The sequence below is a fragment of the Hemitrygon akajei genome, chromosome 16 (genome assembly GCF_048418815.1).
Source record: "Hemitrygon akajei chromosome 16, sHemAka1.3, whole genome shotgun sequence".
NCBI classification, from domain to species: domain Eukaryota; kingdom Metazoa; phylum Chordata; class Chondrichthyes; order Myliobatiformes; family Dasyatidae; genus Hemitrygon; species Hemitrygon akajei.
The window spans coordinates 80,797,748-80,813,576 of record NC_133139.1 but is presented as its reverse complement, the minus strand read 5'-3'; the positions used below and the strand labels follow the sequence as shown (position 1 = coordinate 80,813,576).

The 15,829-nt window shown below is 43.9% G+C and overlaps 1 protein-coding gene across 1 annotated transcript in view; it reads right to left on the bottom strand.

The window, feature by feature from the left end:
- The window catches only part of odad3 (outer dynein arm docking complex subunit 3), a 67,908-nt gene extending 55,222 nt beyond the window's left edge, over positions 1-12,686 (bottom strand). Inside the window, exons 1-5 of the mRNA XM_073069273.1 lie at positions 12,307-12,686; positions 10,746-10,867; positions 7,097-7,171; positions 2,367-2,546; positions 1,060-1,161 (exon numbers count right to left, since the gene is read on the bottom strand). Coding sequence (XP_072925374.1) covers positions 1,060-1,161; positions 2,367-2,546; positions 7,097-7,171; positions 10,746-10,867; positions 12,307-12,385 — 558 coding nt within the window. The 5' untranslated portion in view covers positions 12,386-12,686. The remainder of the gene's footprint in view (positions 1-1,059; positions 1,162-2,366; positions 2,547-7,096; positions 7,172-10,745; positions 10,868-12,306) is intronic.
- Positions 12,687-15,829: the final 3,143 nt, after the last annotated feature.

Below are 15,829 nucleotides of genomic sequence, written 5' to 3'. Positions count from 1 at the left end.
AGGATCTTTGCTTTATCTCACTACTTTCCTTTTGAATTATTTATCTATCTATCTATCTACTTATTGTAACGCAGTAAATTTTCATGTATTACACTGTACTGCTACCACAAAACAACAAATTTCACTCTGTTGTGCCTATTATTCTATGGATTTATTGAGTATGCCTGCAAGAAGATAAATCTCAGGGTTGTATATGGTGCCACATAGGGTTGGTGGTCAGGAAGGCTTCGTTGGGCAGGCAGTCACACACCACAGAAGGACTGAGTTCGGGCTGTCGCTCTCCTCTGTACTGACGGAGGATGTTTTCAAACTTCCGAGACACGTGATTGTTGGTGTGGAGGGTAGTTTACATGGCCTCCTTCAGTCTTCTGTGTTTTCTTCCTTGTTGCCGTCTACCAGGTGTTAGTTTCCATGCGAGGGAGGGGTCGGGGATTTGGGGGTCTGGTTTTCTTGTTGGCGTTTTTCCATGTGGGCAATCTGCTGGTTTTTCTGTGCGCGAGAGAGGGGGTTGAGGTTTCACGTTATTGTCGCTGCTTTTATGTGTGTGGGAGGATGTTGGTGGCTTAGGGTTTGATGTTCGAGCCGCTGTTTTCTGGGTGGGCGATCTGTTAGTTTTTGTGCGAGGGAGGGGTCGGGGGAGTTTGAGGTTTGCGAGTTTTGTTTCTTTTCATGTGGGGGGGGGTGATGTTTTTTCTTTCAATGACTTCCATGGTTTTTCTGTACTCCATGGCTATCTGGAGAAGATAAATCTCAGAGGTGTGCTCTGCATTCATACCTTGGCAATAAAATGTAGCTTTCTCCTGTGATAATAAATTTACTTTGAAATTTGATATGTCAGTGATAATAAACCTGATTTTGATTCTTGGTTCTTTCTCTCCAAATATCTCTTGAAGGGAGCCTGCAAACTTGTCACAGTAAATACTCCTCCTCAAGAAGGTTGTACCTATGCTGATTTGTACAGGACATGTAACCAGAACAGGGTGTGGGTGTGAGCTTTTCCGCTCTCCGCTGCAGTGGCTTTAAAAATCGTGGGGCTTTAGCAGAAAAAGGTGACCATACCTGCAGGTGGGCCTTGAGTCTCTCATACACCTTCATCACGTGTGATGCCTCACCATATTTCAGCTGTGTTTTCTCCAAACGGTTCTCGAGCAGCCGCAAAGTCTAAAACACAAAGTCAATGAAGTGTTGAATTGTGGCAGAAAGTACAAAAGATTTAAAGTTGCAAAATGCTGCTCTATACAAAGAACATTAAAGTAACTAGCTATCATTCAGTGGCAATGAGGCAAAGTGGAACGAGTGGTTATGAGATGTAGAAAGACCAAGCATTGTTTTGTACACGAGGAAATCTGCAGATGCTGGAAATTCAAGCAACACACACAAAATGCTGGTGGAACGCAGCAGGCCAGGCAGCATCTATAGGGAGAAGCACTGTCGACATTTCAGGCCGAGACCCTTCATCAGGACTCATTTTTGTATAGTCATGAATCCTTTCATTCATAAATATCAGTATATTTATGGACGATTACACTTCCATTCATAAATACCTCAATCTCCTCAATAAGTTTAAATTCTCTGGTCCTGACCACCTCATTTTCACCATGGATATCTGTTGTCTTTACAATTCTATCCCCTATTAAGAAAGCCTTAACTTTCTTCACTTGTTTCTCTGCAAAAGACCTGAACAGTTCCCCTCTACCACCATCCTTCTCTATCTGGTAGAACTGGTCCTCACACTCAACAATTTCTACTTCAGCCCCTCCACTTACTCCAAACTCATGGGCATCTGCAAGGGCCCAGCTCTCCCTGCCTTTTTGTTGGCAGCGTAGAACAGTCCATGTACCAAGCCTTCCCTGGTAATGCTCCCCAACTCTTTCTCCACTACAACGGTGCTGCTTCATGCACCCATGCTGAGCTTGTCAATTTCATCAACTTTACCTTACTTCCGTAGATACTGCCTGACCTATTGAGTTCCTCCAGCATGTTGTGTGTATTGCCCCAAAGATCCTTGTATCCTCACTGAGAAGAGGTGAATTCCTGGGGATCTAGGGAATGGATAATTTTGTTCCTTTGTTTAAGAAGGAAAGTAGGATAATCCAGGAAATTATGTCAGTAGGCTGGTAAGTCAGCTATTGGAGAGGATCCATAGGAATATAATTCATGAAAACTTGACTAAGATTTTTGAGGAGTGTTTGAGGTTAAGGGTAGGGGCAGTAGATGCTGTCTCCTTGGATATTATTAAAGACTTGACAATGTCCTTTACGGTAGTCTTATCCAGAAAGTTAAGATGCATGGGGTACATTGATTCAGAATTGGCTTTACCATAGTAGACACCTTCTTTTGGAGTTGTTACTAGAAGCGGATCCTACCTGTGCTTCCTCCGACGAGTTCTCCTCCACTGCCTGCAGGAAGGCAGCCTCCTCCATGTTCTTGTTGTACTGTAGCTCCAGGTTCATCTGCTGCTTCTTCTTGATTTCTGTCTCATGCTTGAGAGCGTTGAGGCGCTTCGCCTTTTCACACACCTTCTGATCCATAACCACCACGATATCCTGGGCAATGAGGGAGATCTGATAAATCCTCAAACACGGATTGTCACAAATCCTGCCAGGTTGCACAGGAGATGTTTATTAATTTGTGTACTAAATAAAAGCAATCCAAGCAGCATAAACATCTGCCAATGCAAAGTCTGGCTATCCAACAATCAGAGTACTACTTGAATCAGACAGTAAGTCCAGTAAAGAAGGTACTTGAAATAACTCAAGTACCTTCATTACTAGAAAGTTTGTGTCCTCAACCTTTTGGATAGCAAGTGTTAAACATCCTGATACGCTCTGTGACACACATCAGAATTAAAAGTACATTCAACAGAAAATCAATGAATACAATTTCATTAATTGCAGCAGGTTAAACGCAGACCAATTCCTCAGATGCAGAAACATTAAGAGACAATAGTATTCAGAGATTTTAATTCAATCCAATAGTTGAGAATTTTTATTCTGTTTGATTTTATTGAGAAACAGCGCGGAATAGGCTTTCTCAGCCCTTTGAGCTGCACAGCCCAGCAACCCATATAACCATATAACAATTACAGCACGGAAACAGGCCGTCTCAGCCCTTCTAGTCCGTGCCGAACGCTTACTCTCACCTAGTCCCACTGGCCCGCACTTAGCCCATAACCCTCCATTCCTTTCCTGTCCATATACCTATCCAATTTTTTTTTAAATGACAAAATCGAACCTGCCTCTACCACTTCTACTGGAAGCTCGTTCCACACAGTTACCACTCTCTGAGTAAAGAAGTTCCCCCTCGTGTTACCCCTAAACTTTTGCCCCTTAACTCTCAACTCATGTCCTCTTGTTTGACTCTCCTCTACTCTCAATGGAAAAAGCCTATCCATGTCAACTCTATCTATCCCCCTCATAATTTTAAATACCTCTATCAAGTCCCCCCTCAACCTTCTACGCTCCAAAGAATAAAGACCTAACTTGTTCAACCTTTCTTTGTAACTTAGGTGCTGAAACCCAGGTAACATTCTAGTAAATCTCCTCTGTACTCTCTCTATTTTGTTGACATCTTTCCTATAATTCGGTGACCAGAACTGTACACAATATCCAAATTTGGCCTCACCAATGCCCTTGTACAATCTTAACATTACATCCCAACTCCTACACTCAATGAAAACACAAAATGCTGGCAGAACTCAGCAGGCCAGACAGCATCTATGGGAGGAGGTAGTGACGACGTTTCGGGCCGAAACCCTTCAGGGTTCATACTTCCCATAGATGCTGTCTGGCCTGATGAGTTCTGCCAGCATTTTGTGTTTTTATTTATTTCCAGCATCTGCAGATTCACTCATGTTGCTCCTATACTCAATGCTCTGATTTATAAAGGCCAGCATACCAAAAGCTTTCTTCACCACCCTATCCACATGAGATTCCACCTTCAGGGAACTATGCACCATTATTCCTAGATCACTCTGTTCTACTGCATTCCTCAATGCCCTACCATTTACCACGTATGTCCTATTTTGATTAGTCCTACCAAAATGTAGCACCTCACACTTATCAGCATTAAGCTCCATCTGCCATCTTTCAGCCCACTCTACTAACTGGGCTAAATATCTCTGCAAGCTTTGAAAACCTACTTCATTATCCACAATGGTACCTATCTTAGTATCATCTGCATACTTACTAATCCAATTTACCACCCCATCATCCAGATCATTAATGTATATGACAAACAACATTGGACCCAGTACAGATCCCTGAGGCACACCACTAGTCACCGGCCTCCAACCTGACCAACAGTTATCCACCACTACTCTCTGGCATCTCCCATCCAGCCACTGTTGAATCCATTTTACTACTTTAATATTAATACCTAACGATTGAACATTCCTAACTAACCTTCCGTGTGGAACCTTGTCAAAGGCCTTACTGAAGTCCATATAGACAACATCCACGGCTTTACCCTCGTCAACTTTCCTGGTAACTTCTTCAAAAAATTCAATAAGATTTGTCAAACATAACTTTCCACGCACAAATCCATGTTGACTGTTCCTAATCAGACCCTGTCTATCCAGATAATTATATTTACCATCTCTAAGAATATTTTCCATTAATTTACCCACCACTGACGTCAAACTTACAGGCCAATAATTGCTAGGTTTACTCTTAGGACCCTTTTTAAACAATGGAACCACATGAGCAATACGCCAATCCTCTGGCACCATCCCCATTTCTAATGACATGTGAAATATTTCTGTCAGAGCCCCTGCTATTTCTACACTAACTTCCCTCAAGGTCCTAGGGTATATCCTGTCAGGACCCGGGGACATCCACTGTTATATTCTTTTAAAGCGCCAGTACTTCCTCTTCTTTAATCATCATAGTTTCCATAACTTCCCTACTTGTTTCCCTTACCTTACACAATTCAATATCCTTCTCCTTAGTGAATACCGAAGAAAAGAAATTGTTCAAAATCTTCCCCATCTCTTTTGGCTCGGCACATAGCTGTCCACTCTGATTCTCTAAGGTACCAATTTTATTCCTCACTATCCTTTTGCTATTAATATAACTGTAGAAACCCCTGACCTGCTACTCGACGTAATTGACATACGTGCTCCAAAGTTAAATGGAGACCCAGTGAGAATGAGTCCACTGTAGACCTGTCGAGGCAATAGAGAAATTGTAGTGGTGCAAGTCCTCTCTCAGGTAGGAGTTAATTTTAGCTGTGACCAAACTCTCAAAGCACTTCACCACATTAGGAGTGCTGCTGGGACCTGGTTCTTCAGGCAGTTCACCCTGCTCTTCTTAGGCACCATTATGATTGCTGCCCTTTTGAAGCATGGTATTTTTGAGATAGAAGAGAATGTGTAAGCAGCCTGATGTCAGAACCTTAACAGTGGCAATTCTTCACTCCGGGTTTAATTAAATAGGAAAATTGGTTTATTTTTTTCACAACTGTTTGTTGTTACTGGTATTCAGGGCAGCAGTGAAGGTCCTCCATCTCTGTCTGCCTTTGGCTGTCTTCTCTATTGTGCTCCAGGATCCTCACTTCTGCCTGCACGGTACAGCGCCAAGTTGTCTTTGGTCTCCCATGTGTCCTCCACCCTTCAGAAGTCCAATGATGTGCTGTCTTGATGATGAAGTTGGCTTTTCTTCTCATCATCAATCCATCTCCAAAATTTCCTCATGGTGACTGTGGTCATGTCCCCTTGGTGATACTGAAGGATTAGGACGTGGGTGGAGATCTTTCTTGGCCAGATAATACAGAGCATCTCTGGAGTCTCATGGTGTGGAATGAAGACAGCTTGGGAAGGTCGTACTCTGTCACGTGCCAGCATTCCAATCCACACAAGAATGTGGACAGAACACAGCTCTGGTACAGCTTCACCTTGTACTTGGTTGATCCCCATACGTTGCTGCACATGCGCCAAACTACGGTGAAAATTGTCTTCCATACAGATCATTCAACTTCAGCAGTACAATGAAGTAGTACAAACTAGAACAGTTAACAGAATGCAGAATAAAGTGTAGCAGCCACAGAGAAAGTGCAGTCCAGGTGGACAATAAGGTACAAGGCCATATCAAAGTAAATTGTGAGGTCAAGAGTCCATCTTATCGTACTGGGGACCATTCACTGTGAGGGTCATGTGAGTGCTATCATGTTTGCTGTTGTGTGCTGGGGCAGCAGGCTGAGGGTAGCAGACACCAGCAGAATCAACAAACTCATTCGTAAGGCCAGTGATGTCGTGGAGGTGGAACTGGACTCTCTGATGGTGGTGTCTGAAAAGAGGATGCTGTCCAAGTTGCATGCCATCTTGGACAATGACTCCCATCCACTCTATAATGTACTGGTTAGGCACAGGAGTACATTCAGCCAGAGACTCATTCCACCGAGATGTAACACTGAGCGTCATAGGAAGTCATTCCTACCCTGTGGCCATCAAACTTTACAACTCCTCCCTCAGAGTGTCAGACACCCTAAGCCAATAGGCTGGTCCTGGACTTATTTCCACTTGGCATGATTAACTTATTATTATTTAATTATTTATGGTTTTATATTGCTATATTTCTTCACTATTCTTGGTTGGTGCGGCTGTAACGAAACCCAATTTGCCTCGGGATCAATAAAGTATGTCTGTCTGTCAATAGTCACATAACAGTCCTTGAGCCTGGTGATATGCGCTTTCAGGGATTTGTATCAGGGATGGGAGGAGGGAGAAGCGAGAATGTCTGGAGTGGGTGGAGTCTTAGACTATGTTGCTGCTTTTCTGAAGCAGTGAGGTCTAGTCAGAGTCCATAGAGGAGAGGCTGCTGTCCTTGTTGAGTGATGTCCACAACTTTTCACAACTCCTTGCTCTAATTAATGAGCTACCTTTCCACATCATCTTGTAGAATCCAGCAACTTCAGAGTCAATGCTAAAGACTAGTTGAGACCTTCTTGGTTCAGACCAACCTCAAAATTCTACTTTCTCTAAGCAGGTCATTGGATTTACAATAAGGCTTCATTTTTGCATCTTTCAGCAAAAGCGGAAAAGTCTGGAAACGACCACCTATAACTGTGTAATAGTCAAAGAAATCCAATAAACGTTTACCTTTCCACTCTTGTTCCTCAGAGCTACTTTGTCATGGTGATCTTGAAATGAAGCTTGCACAAGCTTCTTATCACTCTGAAACACAAATTACAAATTCATTCTAACCATTCTGTCTTCCAATATTCAGCCTGTCATTGATTTGAACTTGAATAGATGCACAAGGGACAGACAAAGCTAATTTAGCGACAACTGCAACATCACCTTTATTCATTTAGTACCTTCAATTTACAAAGGTGCTCTGTATTGTTGTGTTTGACATTGAGGGAGAGTGCAGAGCACACCAGGATGCCAGCATGCAGGATATTCAACTGAACTTTACCGATAACCTTGCTTGTACAATATGTGAACTCCTCCCATGTGGAAGTGGTCAATGAAGGGGCATGGGATTAACACTATTAACTACCACTATAATTATTAAGCAAAATTATAATTGGAGCTAAAAAGGCACAGTAAAAGAAGTAGGTTTTAAAAATACATTAAGATGTAGAGAGGGAGGCAGGGAGAGTTTACAGTGGAATTCCAGAGCTTAGAACACTTGCAGCTGAAGATATGGGCATTCTGACTGGCTGCATCACTTTTTGGTATGGGGGGGGGGGGGGGGCTACTGAACAGGATTGAAGTAAGTTGCGGAAAATTGTAAATTTAGACAGCTCCATCATGGATATTGACCTCCATAGCATCCAAGGATTGGTGCCTTGGGAAGGCAGTGTCCATCATTAAGGACCCCCACCACCCAGGACATGTCGTCTTCACATCGGGAAGGAGGTACAGAAGCATGAAGCACACACTCAGTGATTGAGGGACAGGTTCTTTCCCTCTGCCATCCGATTTCAGAATGGACATTGAACCCGTGAACACTACCTCACTCCTTTTTTATTTCTGTTTTTTTTGTACTACTTATTTTAACAACTATTTAATAGACAGATATACTTACTGTAACTCAGTTTTATTCCCTCTATTTATTTATCATGTATTTCATTGTACTGCTGCCATCAAGTTAACAAATTTCATGACATACGCTGGTGATATTAAACCTGACTCTGACTCTGATTCATGGTTGAGCAATTAAACTATGGGTTGATTGAAGGATCAAAGGTGGAGAGCTGAGGACTGGTAGAGCTTACAAGGACCGGGGGAAAGGGATATGAATAAAAGGATGACAATTTCATGTAGGACGAAGTACAGTCGACGTTTCGGGCCAAGACCCTTCGTCAGGACTAACTAAAAGGAGAGGTAGTAAGAGATTTGAAAGTGGGAGCGGGAAGGGGAGATCTGAAATGATAGGAGAAGACAGGAGGGCATCCCTCCTCCTCCTGTCTTCTATCATTTCAGATCTCCCCCTCCCCCTTCCACTATCAAATCTATTACCATCTCTTCTTTCAGTTAGTCCTGATGAAGGGTCTCGGCCCGAAACGTCGACTGTACTTCTCCCTATAGGTGCCGCCTGGCCTGCTGTGTCCCACCAGCATTTTGTGTGTGCTGCTTGAATTTCCAGCATCTGCAGATTTCCTCGTGCTTGTGATGACAATTTCATTATTGCGGCTCGATAGTGTAGTAGTTTGCACAACACTTTACAGTACCAGTGAACCTGATTCAATTCCTGCCGGAACCTGTAAGGATCTGGTACATTCTCCCTATGACTGTGTGAGTTTCCTTCCACAGTTCAAAGACGTACTAGTTTGTAGTTAATTGGTCATTGTAAATTGTCCCATGATTAGGCTAGGATTAAATCAGGAGATTTCTGGGCGGTGTTCCTCAAAGGACTGTAAGGGCCTATTCTGCGCTGTATGTCAATAGATGATAGATAAATAGATAGATATCCCAACAGATAAATAGATAGATAGCAAGATAGATATATAGTTAGATTAGATAGATAAATAAATACACTGGAGATATGTATAGGTCAGTAAACAGAGCTAATGGGTATCTTCTTTCATACTGATGACTTAGAACAACAGCCTAGGTTAATAATTAATTGATTAGTCTCAGTCTCTTTACAAAAACAGTCACTTTCGAATTTGTAAAGGGGATACCTTTACCATATACTCCATAGTCGGTTCAGGATTGCCACATTTCCTAAAACACTATCTGTGCATAAGAGACTGCAGTGGCTATTCCTGATGCATGACAAGTCAAAATGTGAACTGTTTCATGTTGGATTGGCAAGTGTTTACTCTGGATGGTGGTTTTATTCCACGCTTTCCTCCAACCTGCTGCACTGTCATGTTTGTACGTTTGACCAGAAAGTGGCGAGATGGGAGCTTCTTCAAATCTCTACAGACAGAGGGATGTAGGGCAGCACTTGTGAATGATCACTCCACATGTGACATTTGTTGTGGGGAATAGCTACTGAATTAACGTAAGCCTCAGTTCTGACAATAGCAGACACTGTAGAATTTAGCTGGATATCTGGTGTGAGTTCTAATAACCCAGAGGTGTACCATCCCTGGCTGAGAGAAGATCAATACTATAACAGAGCTGCAAGGTTCAACCAAGGTGGCAGCTTAGCTCATTCCGAGTAGTTTTTGTAATTCTCACCGTACTCTTGATCTTCAAAGCATTTTCTTTGGAAGATCATTATGAAAGCCTATGATCAAATGTTGCAGCTAAGTAGGATGGAGTTGTATCATGCTAATTTTTGTTTTGGAATTAGTGATGATGTTGAAATGAGCATATATTTTGTGAATGCTGAGGAGAAATACAGATATGACAGATGCCAAGACATTGACAAACGCAAATTTCTTCAGGGAAGGCATAACCATTAATCAAATGTTGAAGAAAGAGTGGGCGAGAAAACTTCCCAGTGGGTAGTAATATTTAAAACCCTTAGCCTGCTTAATTTGCCTCCTGGGTAGATACACATTCTTCGATTGCCCAGAAATATCCAAAATAGGTGCAGAAGCCTGAGGGAAATGAGATAGTGGGAGGTTTTTAGTAGCATATATTTAACAACAGTATTGTATTTATTATCTTTCCACAGCATGCAATATCAGGATTAAGATTGTGCTGGTAGGCGTTCACAATGTTCAGGCACATGGGTCTTAGCAGTCTGACGTGTATAGACAAGAGAACATGGCTTGTTCTTGAGCTGTGGATAGCTAGTTATTTTGACTAATCCTTTAGAGGATGAGATGCTGAAAGCAATGATAGCCATCTGTAGCTCCTGCATTCACTGGCCGGTTTCCCAGGTTTTTATCACTAGAACACAACTTTGTGACAGATTTGGTCACATTCCATCATGTTTGAACAATGGTGCAGATACCACATTTGAGCCAAAGGTTTGAGTTGCTGGAGGAATTTTTCACTGACTCTCAGCTCTTCTACATCCCCTTTCTTGTAACATCATTGGCAAATTATTCTTCTGCCAACTTACAACTTCCTTTTGGATCTCCCTCCCACAATCACCCTCACTGTAGTCGTACATGGTTCCAGATCTCTCTCTCTCTCTGCACAGTGCAGCTTCTCATTCATTCCATTCCCCTCTGTGCAACAACCTCAAGATTTTTCTTTGTAAGTGGCTTGTCAGAGATGTAACCTTGACTTTCTCTCTGTCACTGGGGCAAAAACAAATGTAGTTGTCCCAGTGATCAAGACTTGCGAGTCTGGGAGATCTTCAGGGTTGTGCATCCAAAAGTTTGTCCAGTCTTACCACCAGTGCTCCAGCTAGTGCTTTGTGCAGCTGCTTGATCTCTTGTCTCAGGTGCTGAACAGTCTCCTTGTTTTTCTTGATTTTATCTTGCGAAGTTTCATAATAAGCCTTCCGATCACCCTCTGAAAGACAGCAAGAAGTAATGTTAGGATCTTGTACAGGTAGACACTATCATGTGTAGCTGATACCATAACTTCAGAATCATGACATGTTTACTATCACTGGCATATGTCACGAAATTTATTAAGTTTGCGGCTGCAGTACAATGCGACACATTATAATAGAGAAAGAACTGTGAATTACAGTAGGTATGTATATTAAGTAGAGCAAAAAAAAAGGAATAAAATAAGTGGTGAGGTAATGTTCACGGGTTCAAAGTCCATTCAGAAATCAGATGGCAGAGCGGAAAAGGCTCTGAATCATTGAGTGTGTGCCTTCAGGCTTCTGTACCTCCTTCCTGATGGTAGCAATGAGAAGAGGGCATGTGTTGGGTGCTGAGGTCCTTAATGATGGACGCTGCCTTTTTAAGGCATCGCTCCTTGAAGGTGTCCTGGATACCATGGAGGCTGGTGCCCATGATGGAGCTGACTGAGTTTACAACTCTGTAGCTTATTTCGATCCTGTGCAGTAGCCTCACCACCCCCCACCATCCCAGGCGGTGGTGCAGCCAGTTAGGATGCCCCCCCACGGTACATCTGTAGAAATTTGGAAGTGTTTTTGGTGACATACCAAATCTCCCTCAAACTCCTGATGAAGTATAGCCACTGTTCTGCCTTATTTATAGCTGCAAATGTGGGTGCAGGTTAGGTCTTCAGAGATTTTGACACCCAAGAACTTGAAATTACTCACTCTTTCCACTTCTGATCCCTCTATGAGGACTGGTGTGTTGGCAAAATGGAGGAACCTCATAGTGTTGTTGAAGCCATGGGAAAAAATGTTACGGAATTTTAAGTCCACATTAAATGAAGCTTGATTTTTCAAGGTAAATAGCTAAAGAACTGGCTACAGTTAGGCCTAAGAGAGTGGCCCCTCCAGTTGCATCTGCTAATCAAACAACTCACTATTTTCCTCCATCCTTCTCCCTTGCATCTCGGGCTTTATCCAGCCTCCCTCCATCCCTCTTCTCAACACTACCTGTGGCAGTGGTCTTCAGTCCGTAGGTCTCAATCTCTCTGCACCTTTCTCTTTCCAGTCTTTTTCCTTCACATTCTTTCTCCCATAAAGAAACACACACACACACACACAAATCCCAAGTAGAGGCAATTCATCAGCATCCCCAACAGCTCAAGGTACAGTTATTATCAAAGTCCGCATATATTATACAACCTTGCGACAGGTAGCCACAAAAACAGAGAAACCCAAGGGAACCCATTGAAGGTCGTTTATATTTCTGCTGTCAGATTGTGCTTAGCGTCTGGAGACTCAAAGCTGGGTGCTCACCCTCCACACGGGATTTCAGCTGTACTGCATATTGAACAGGTTCCCATTAATCCAGTCAACCCGAGCGCCAAACCAGGCCGTGTTTTACAAACCCGCTGTCCCTATTAAACCAAACACACACCCAAGAGCTGAATTTTTTTCTGCAAATCCCAGATCTGCTCCTGTACGGGGAGTCGCACTCGTGAACACTGTCCCGGCATGGTCGCTCGTCTGGCCGAATATCCCGGTGTCCTCGTCTGTACAGAGTGTCGGGTCACTCTCTGTCCAAAGAGAGGGGTGCCCCTCTCTCTCTCTCTTTCCCAGGGTATCCCCTTCAGTTAGTCCCTTTGCTTCTGGACGTGGCTCTGCTCGCTCGCTGCATCCCTCTGCCGACAAACAACTAACAAACCGGTTGCTGTGAGACCAGAGCTTCCTGTTCCCGTTCAGCCGTGTCCGGGTTTCATTTCCTCAGAGCGGGCATCGCGCAGTCCGGATTCAGAAACGGAAGGAAGTCCGCAGGTGCTGGAAATCCGCAGCAACACACACGCGCGCGCGCGCGCGCGCGCACACACACACACACACACACACACACACACACACACACACACACACACACACACACACACACACACACACACACACACACACACACACGCACGCACACACACGCACGCACACACACACACACACACACACACACACCCGGAGGAACTCAGCAGGTCAGGCGGCATCTATGGGAAAAGAGTAGACAGTCGCCCTTTCGGCCCGAGACAGAGAGTCACAACTGCTCTGATGGGTCTGGGCATGAAACGTCGACTATATACTCTTTCCCATAGATCCAGCAGTGGGTGAGTGTTGCTGCGGATTCAGGTTCCCCTGCGGGGATTCCAGTTCTACACCCAGACAATTTCTGCACAACAATCCCCGGAACACCCCCCCCCCACCCCATCCCATCCCATCCCATCCCATCCCATCCCATCCCATCCCATCTCCTCATCGTGCACCATTTTTATCTTACGAGGATTATAATTAATTTATAATTTACAAATTCTTTAATTTATAATCAGCATCTAAACGGCCACTTGACGGATGTCATGCGCTTAATCTTAAGAGCCTGTAATGATTAACAGCCGATTTGGTAACTTCTCTCCGAGCATGCTTGGAACCATCCCTGAGATGTGATTTCAAAATGACTCGTGATCTAAGATGCCCCAACACACACTGAAACTACGAATACAAATTAGATTAGCAGTGAATTAGTGTACAGCACCGAAACAGATACGTTCCCACTTCGTCCATGCCATCCCTGGTGCTTACATCCGCTAATCTAATTTGCCGGCAGAAGACCAGTATCCATCTACCCAATTGCTCTCCAAGCCTCTGTCCAAAGAACTTTTAACCGTTGTGATTGTACCTAGGTCTACAAGCTCCTCTGGTAGTGCGTTCAATAGAAATCAGGTTAACGTGACCTTTATATGAAATAAAGACAGGAACTCCATGAAGCTGTCCCTGGTGCCAACAGACAACACCAGTCCAGAAAAGGTGTCCCAGAATAGCCTTTAGCCGTGACAGGGCTGATAGGCCATGGGGACTACGAAATGATGTCAGGCAGCATGGCCGGCCACACCTCATCCCCTTCCCAGTGAGCTTGACACATTCTATGAACATTTTGAACAAAAGGAAATTGGGACATCACCACCCGCCCTGACAGCCTCCAATGTACCTGAATCTACAGTCACCATTGCAGGGGTAAAGTCAAGAGTGTGACCCCATGCAAAGCATTCGGCCCACATGGCATCATCTGCTGTGTCCTTAGATCCTGTGCAGATCAGCTGGTGAAGATACAAACATTTGCAGACCCTCCCAGCTTCAGTCGGAGGTTCCCACCTACTTTCATCCCAGTGCCTAAGAAAAACTCTTTCTTTACTCAGAGAGTGGTAGCTGTGTGGAATGAGCTTCCAGTAGAAGTGGTAGAGGCAGGTTCGATATTGTCATTTAAAGTAAAATTGGATAGGTATATGGACAGGAAAGGAATGGAGGGTTATGGGCTGAGTGCAGGTCGGTGGGACTAGGTGAGGGTGAGCGTTCGGCACGGACTAGAAGGGCTGAGATGGCCTGTTTCCGTGCTGTAATTGTTATATGGTTACTCAGTGACTCAGCCTATGAAAGCAAGCATGTTGAATGTCTTCATTACCATAAATGCCGAGTCACTAGTTTCAGAGAGCTATGAACTTGCACCCCAATGTCCCTCCACCAACATCCCTGAGGTCCCTGCCATTGATTTCATATTTCTTGTGATTGTCCTAAAAGGCATCACTTCACCCTAGTCTGGATTAAATTCTATCTGCCACCATTCTGCCCAACTTTCCAAATGATGTACAGCTAGGGTGCCTGACTTCATATATTGCACTGTACTGCTACTACTGCAAAAAAAATCATTACGTATGTTGAGTGATGATAAACCTGATTCTGATATGGGTCTCTATTATGGACTGAGAGTGGGAAGAGGAGAATTATGGTTGGGAAAATTGAATTTTATTGACTTAATTACTTGCATTCTTCAAAGACATGAGGAGTAAAATTCTTTATGTCTCTGTCTAAATATGTAATGTGCAATTTATAATAAACAGTATGTACAACAGGACAGTCAATATAACATAGAAATACAATTGTATCAGCGTGAGTTAAAGAGGAAGGGAGAGGGGTGGGAGTGGGAAGCACCAAAGAGACATTCTGTAATGATCAATAAACCAATTGTTCAGAATCAAATGACCTTACCTGGTGTCTCAGGGCTGGGTGCGTCTGCACCCACACCACCCCCTACTCCTGACACTCATTCTCTGCCACCTCTCCCACATCCCTCCCGTGGCGCTCCACTCTTGCCATTCCCAACAATCCTTGCTCCCACCAGATTTACAAACTCGCTGTCTGCTCCATGTTGACAAATATGGTAATATTAGGCACCCTGCCTATATACATGTATCCCTAAGACTTTTGCACAGTTACTGTATGTCCCTCTGTATACCTTCACAATCTTCTTTGCTGTATACCAGCCTCAGAATATTTTCCCAATAATTTTACAACTACTGATGTAAAGCTCACTTGCCAGTAGTTTCCTGGTTTATCCCCTCAGCCTTCTGATATTTCAGCCATGGGTAACAAAGATGCAAGAATCTCCCTAGGAATCTTTTCACTTGTTTCCCATAGCATCCAGGGACAGATCCTGTCCTTGTTTCCTACAGTATCCTGGGAATCCCACCCGAATGTGCGCCAATATCTTTAAAACCTCCTCTTTTTATTATCCGGATAGGAGTGAACTCTCCATCCTCCACATTCCCCCTCGCAACATTCTGGGAAAATACTCATATGCCGTTTCCAGCAACAGTGAAATAATGTACAACTTTCACGGTGCAAGTGGGAAGTTACAGACCATAGACTGATCGGGGTTGAAGTTTCCAAAGCAAGAGTCTGGAGTTTACGGAAACCGCTTTAGTTCTGCTCGGATCAGATTCGATAGGGCACTGCTCAGGGATGGATGCTACACCGCGTGTGGCCAGCGTGATCCCCCGGTCTCGCCCTATGGGACAGCGGCGTCCTGGGCAGGTGACAGGCGGGATCCAGGAGACCCGTAAACTGGAGGTGATGAAATCGGACCGAGGTCAAAG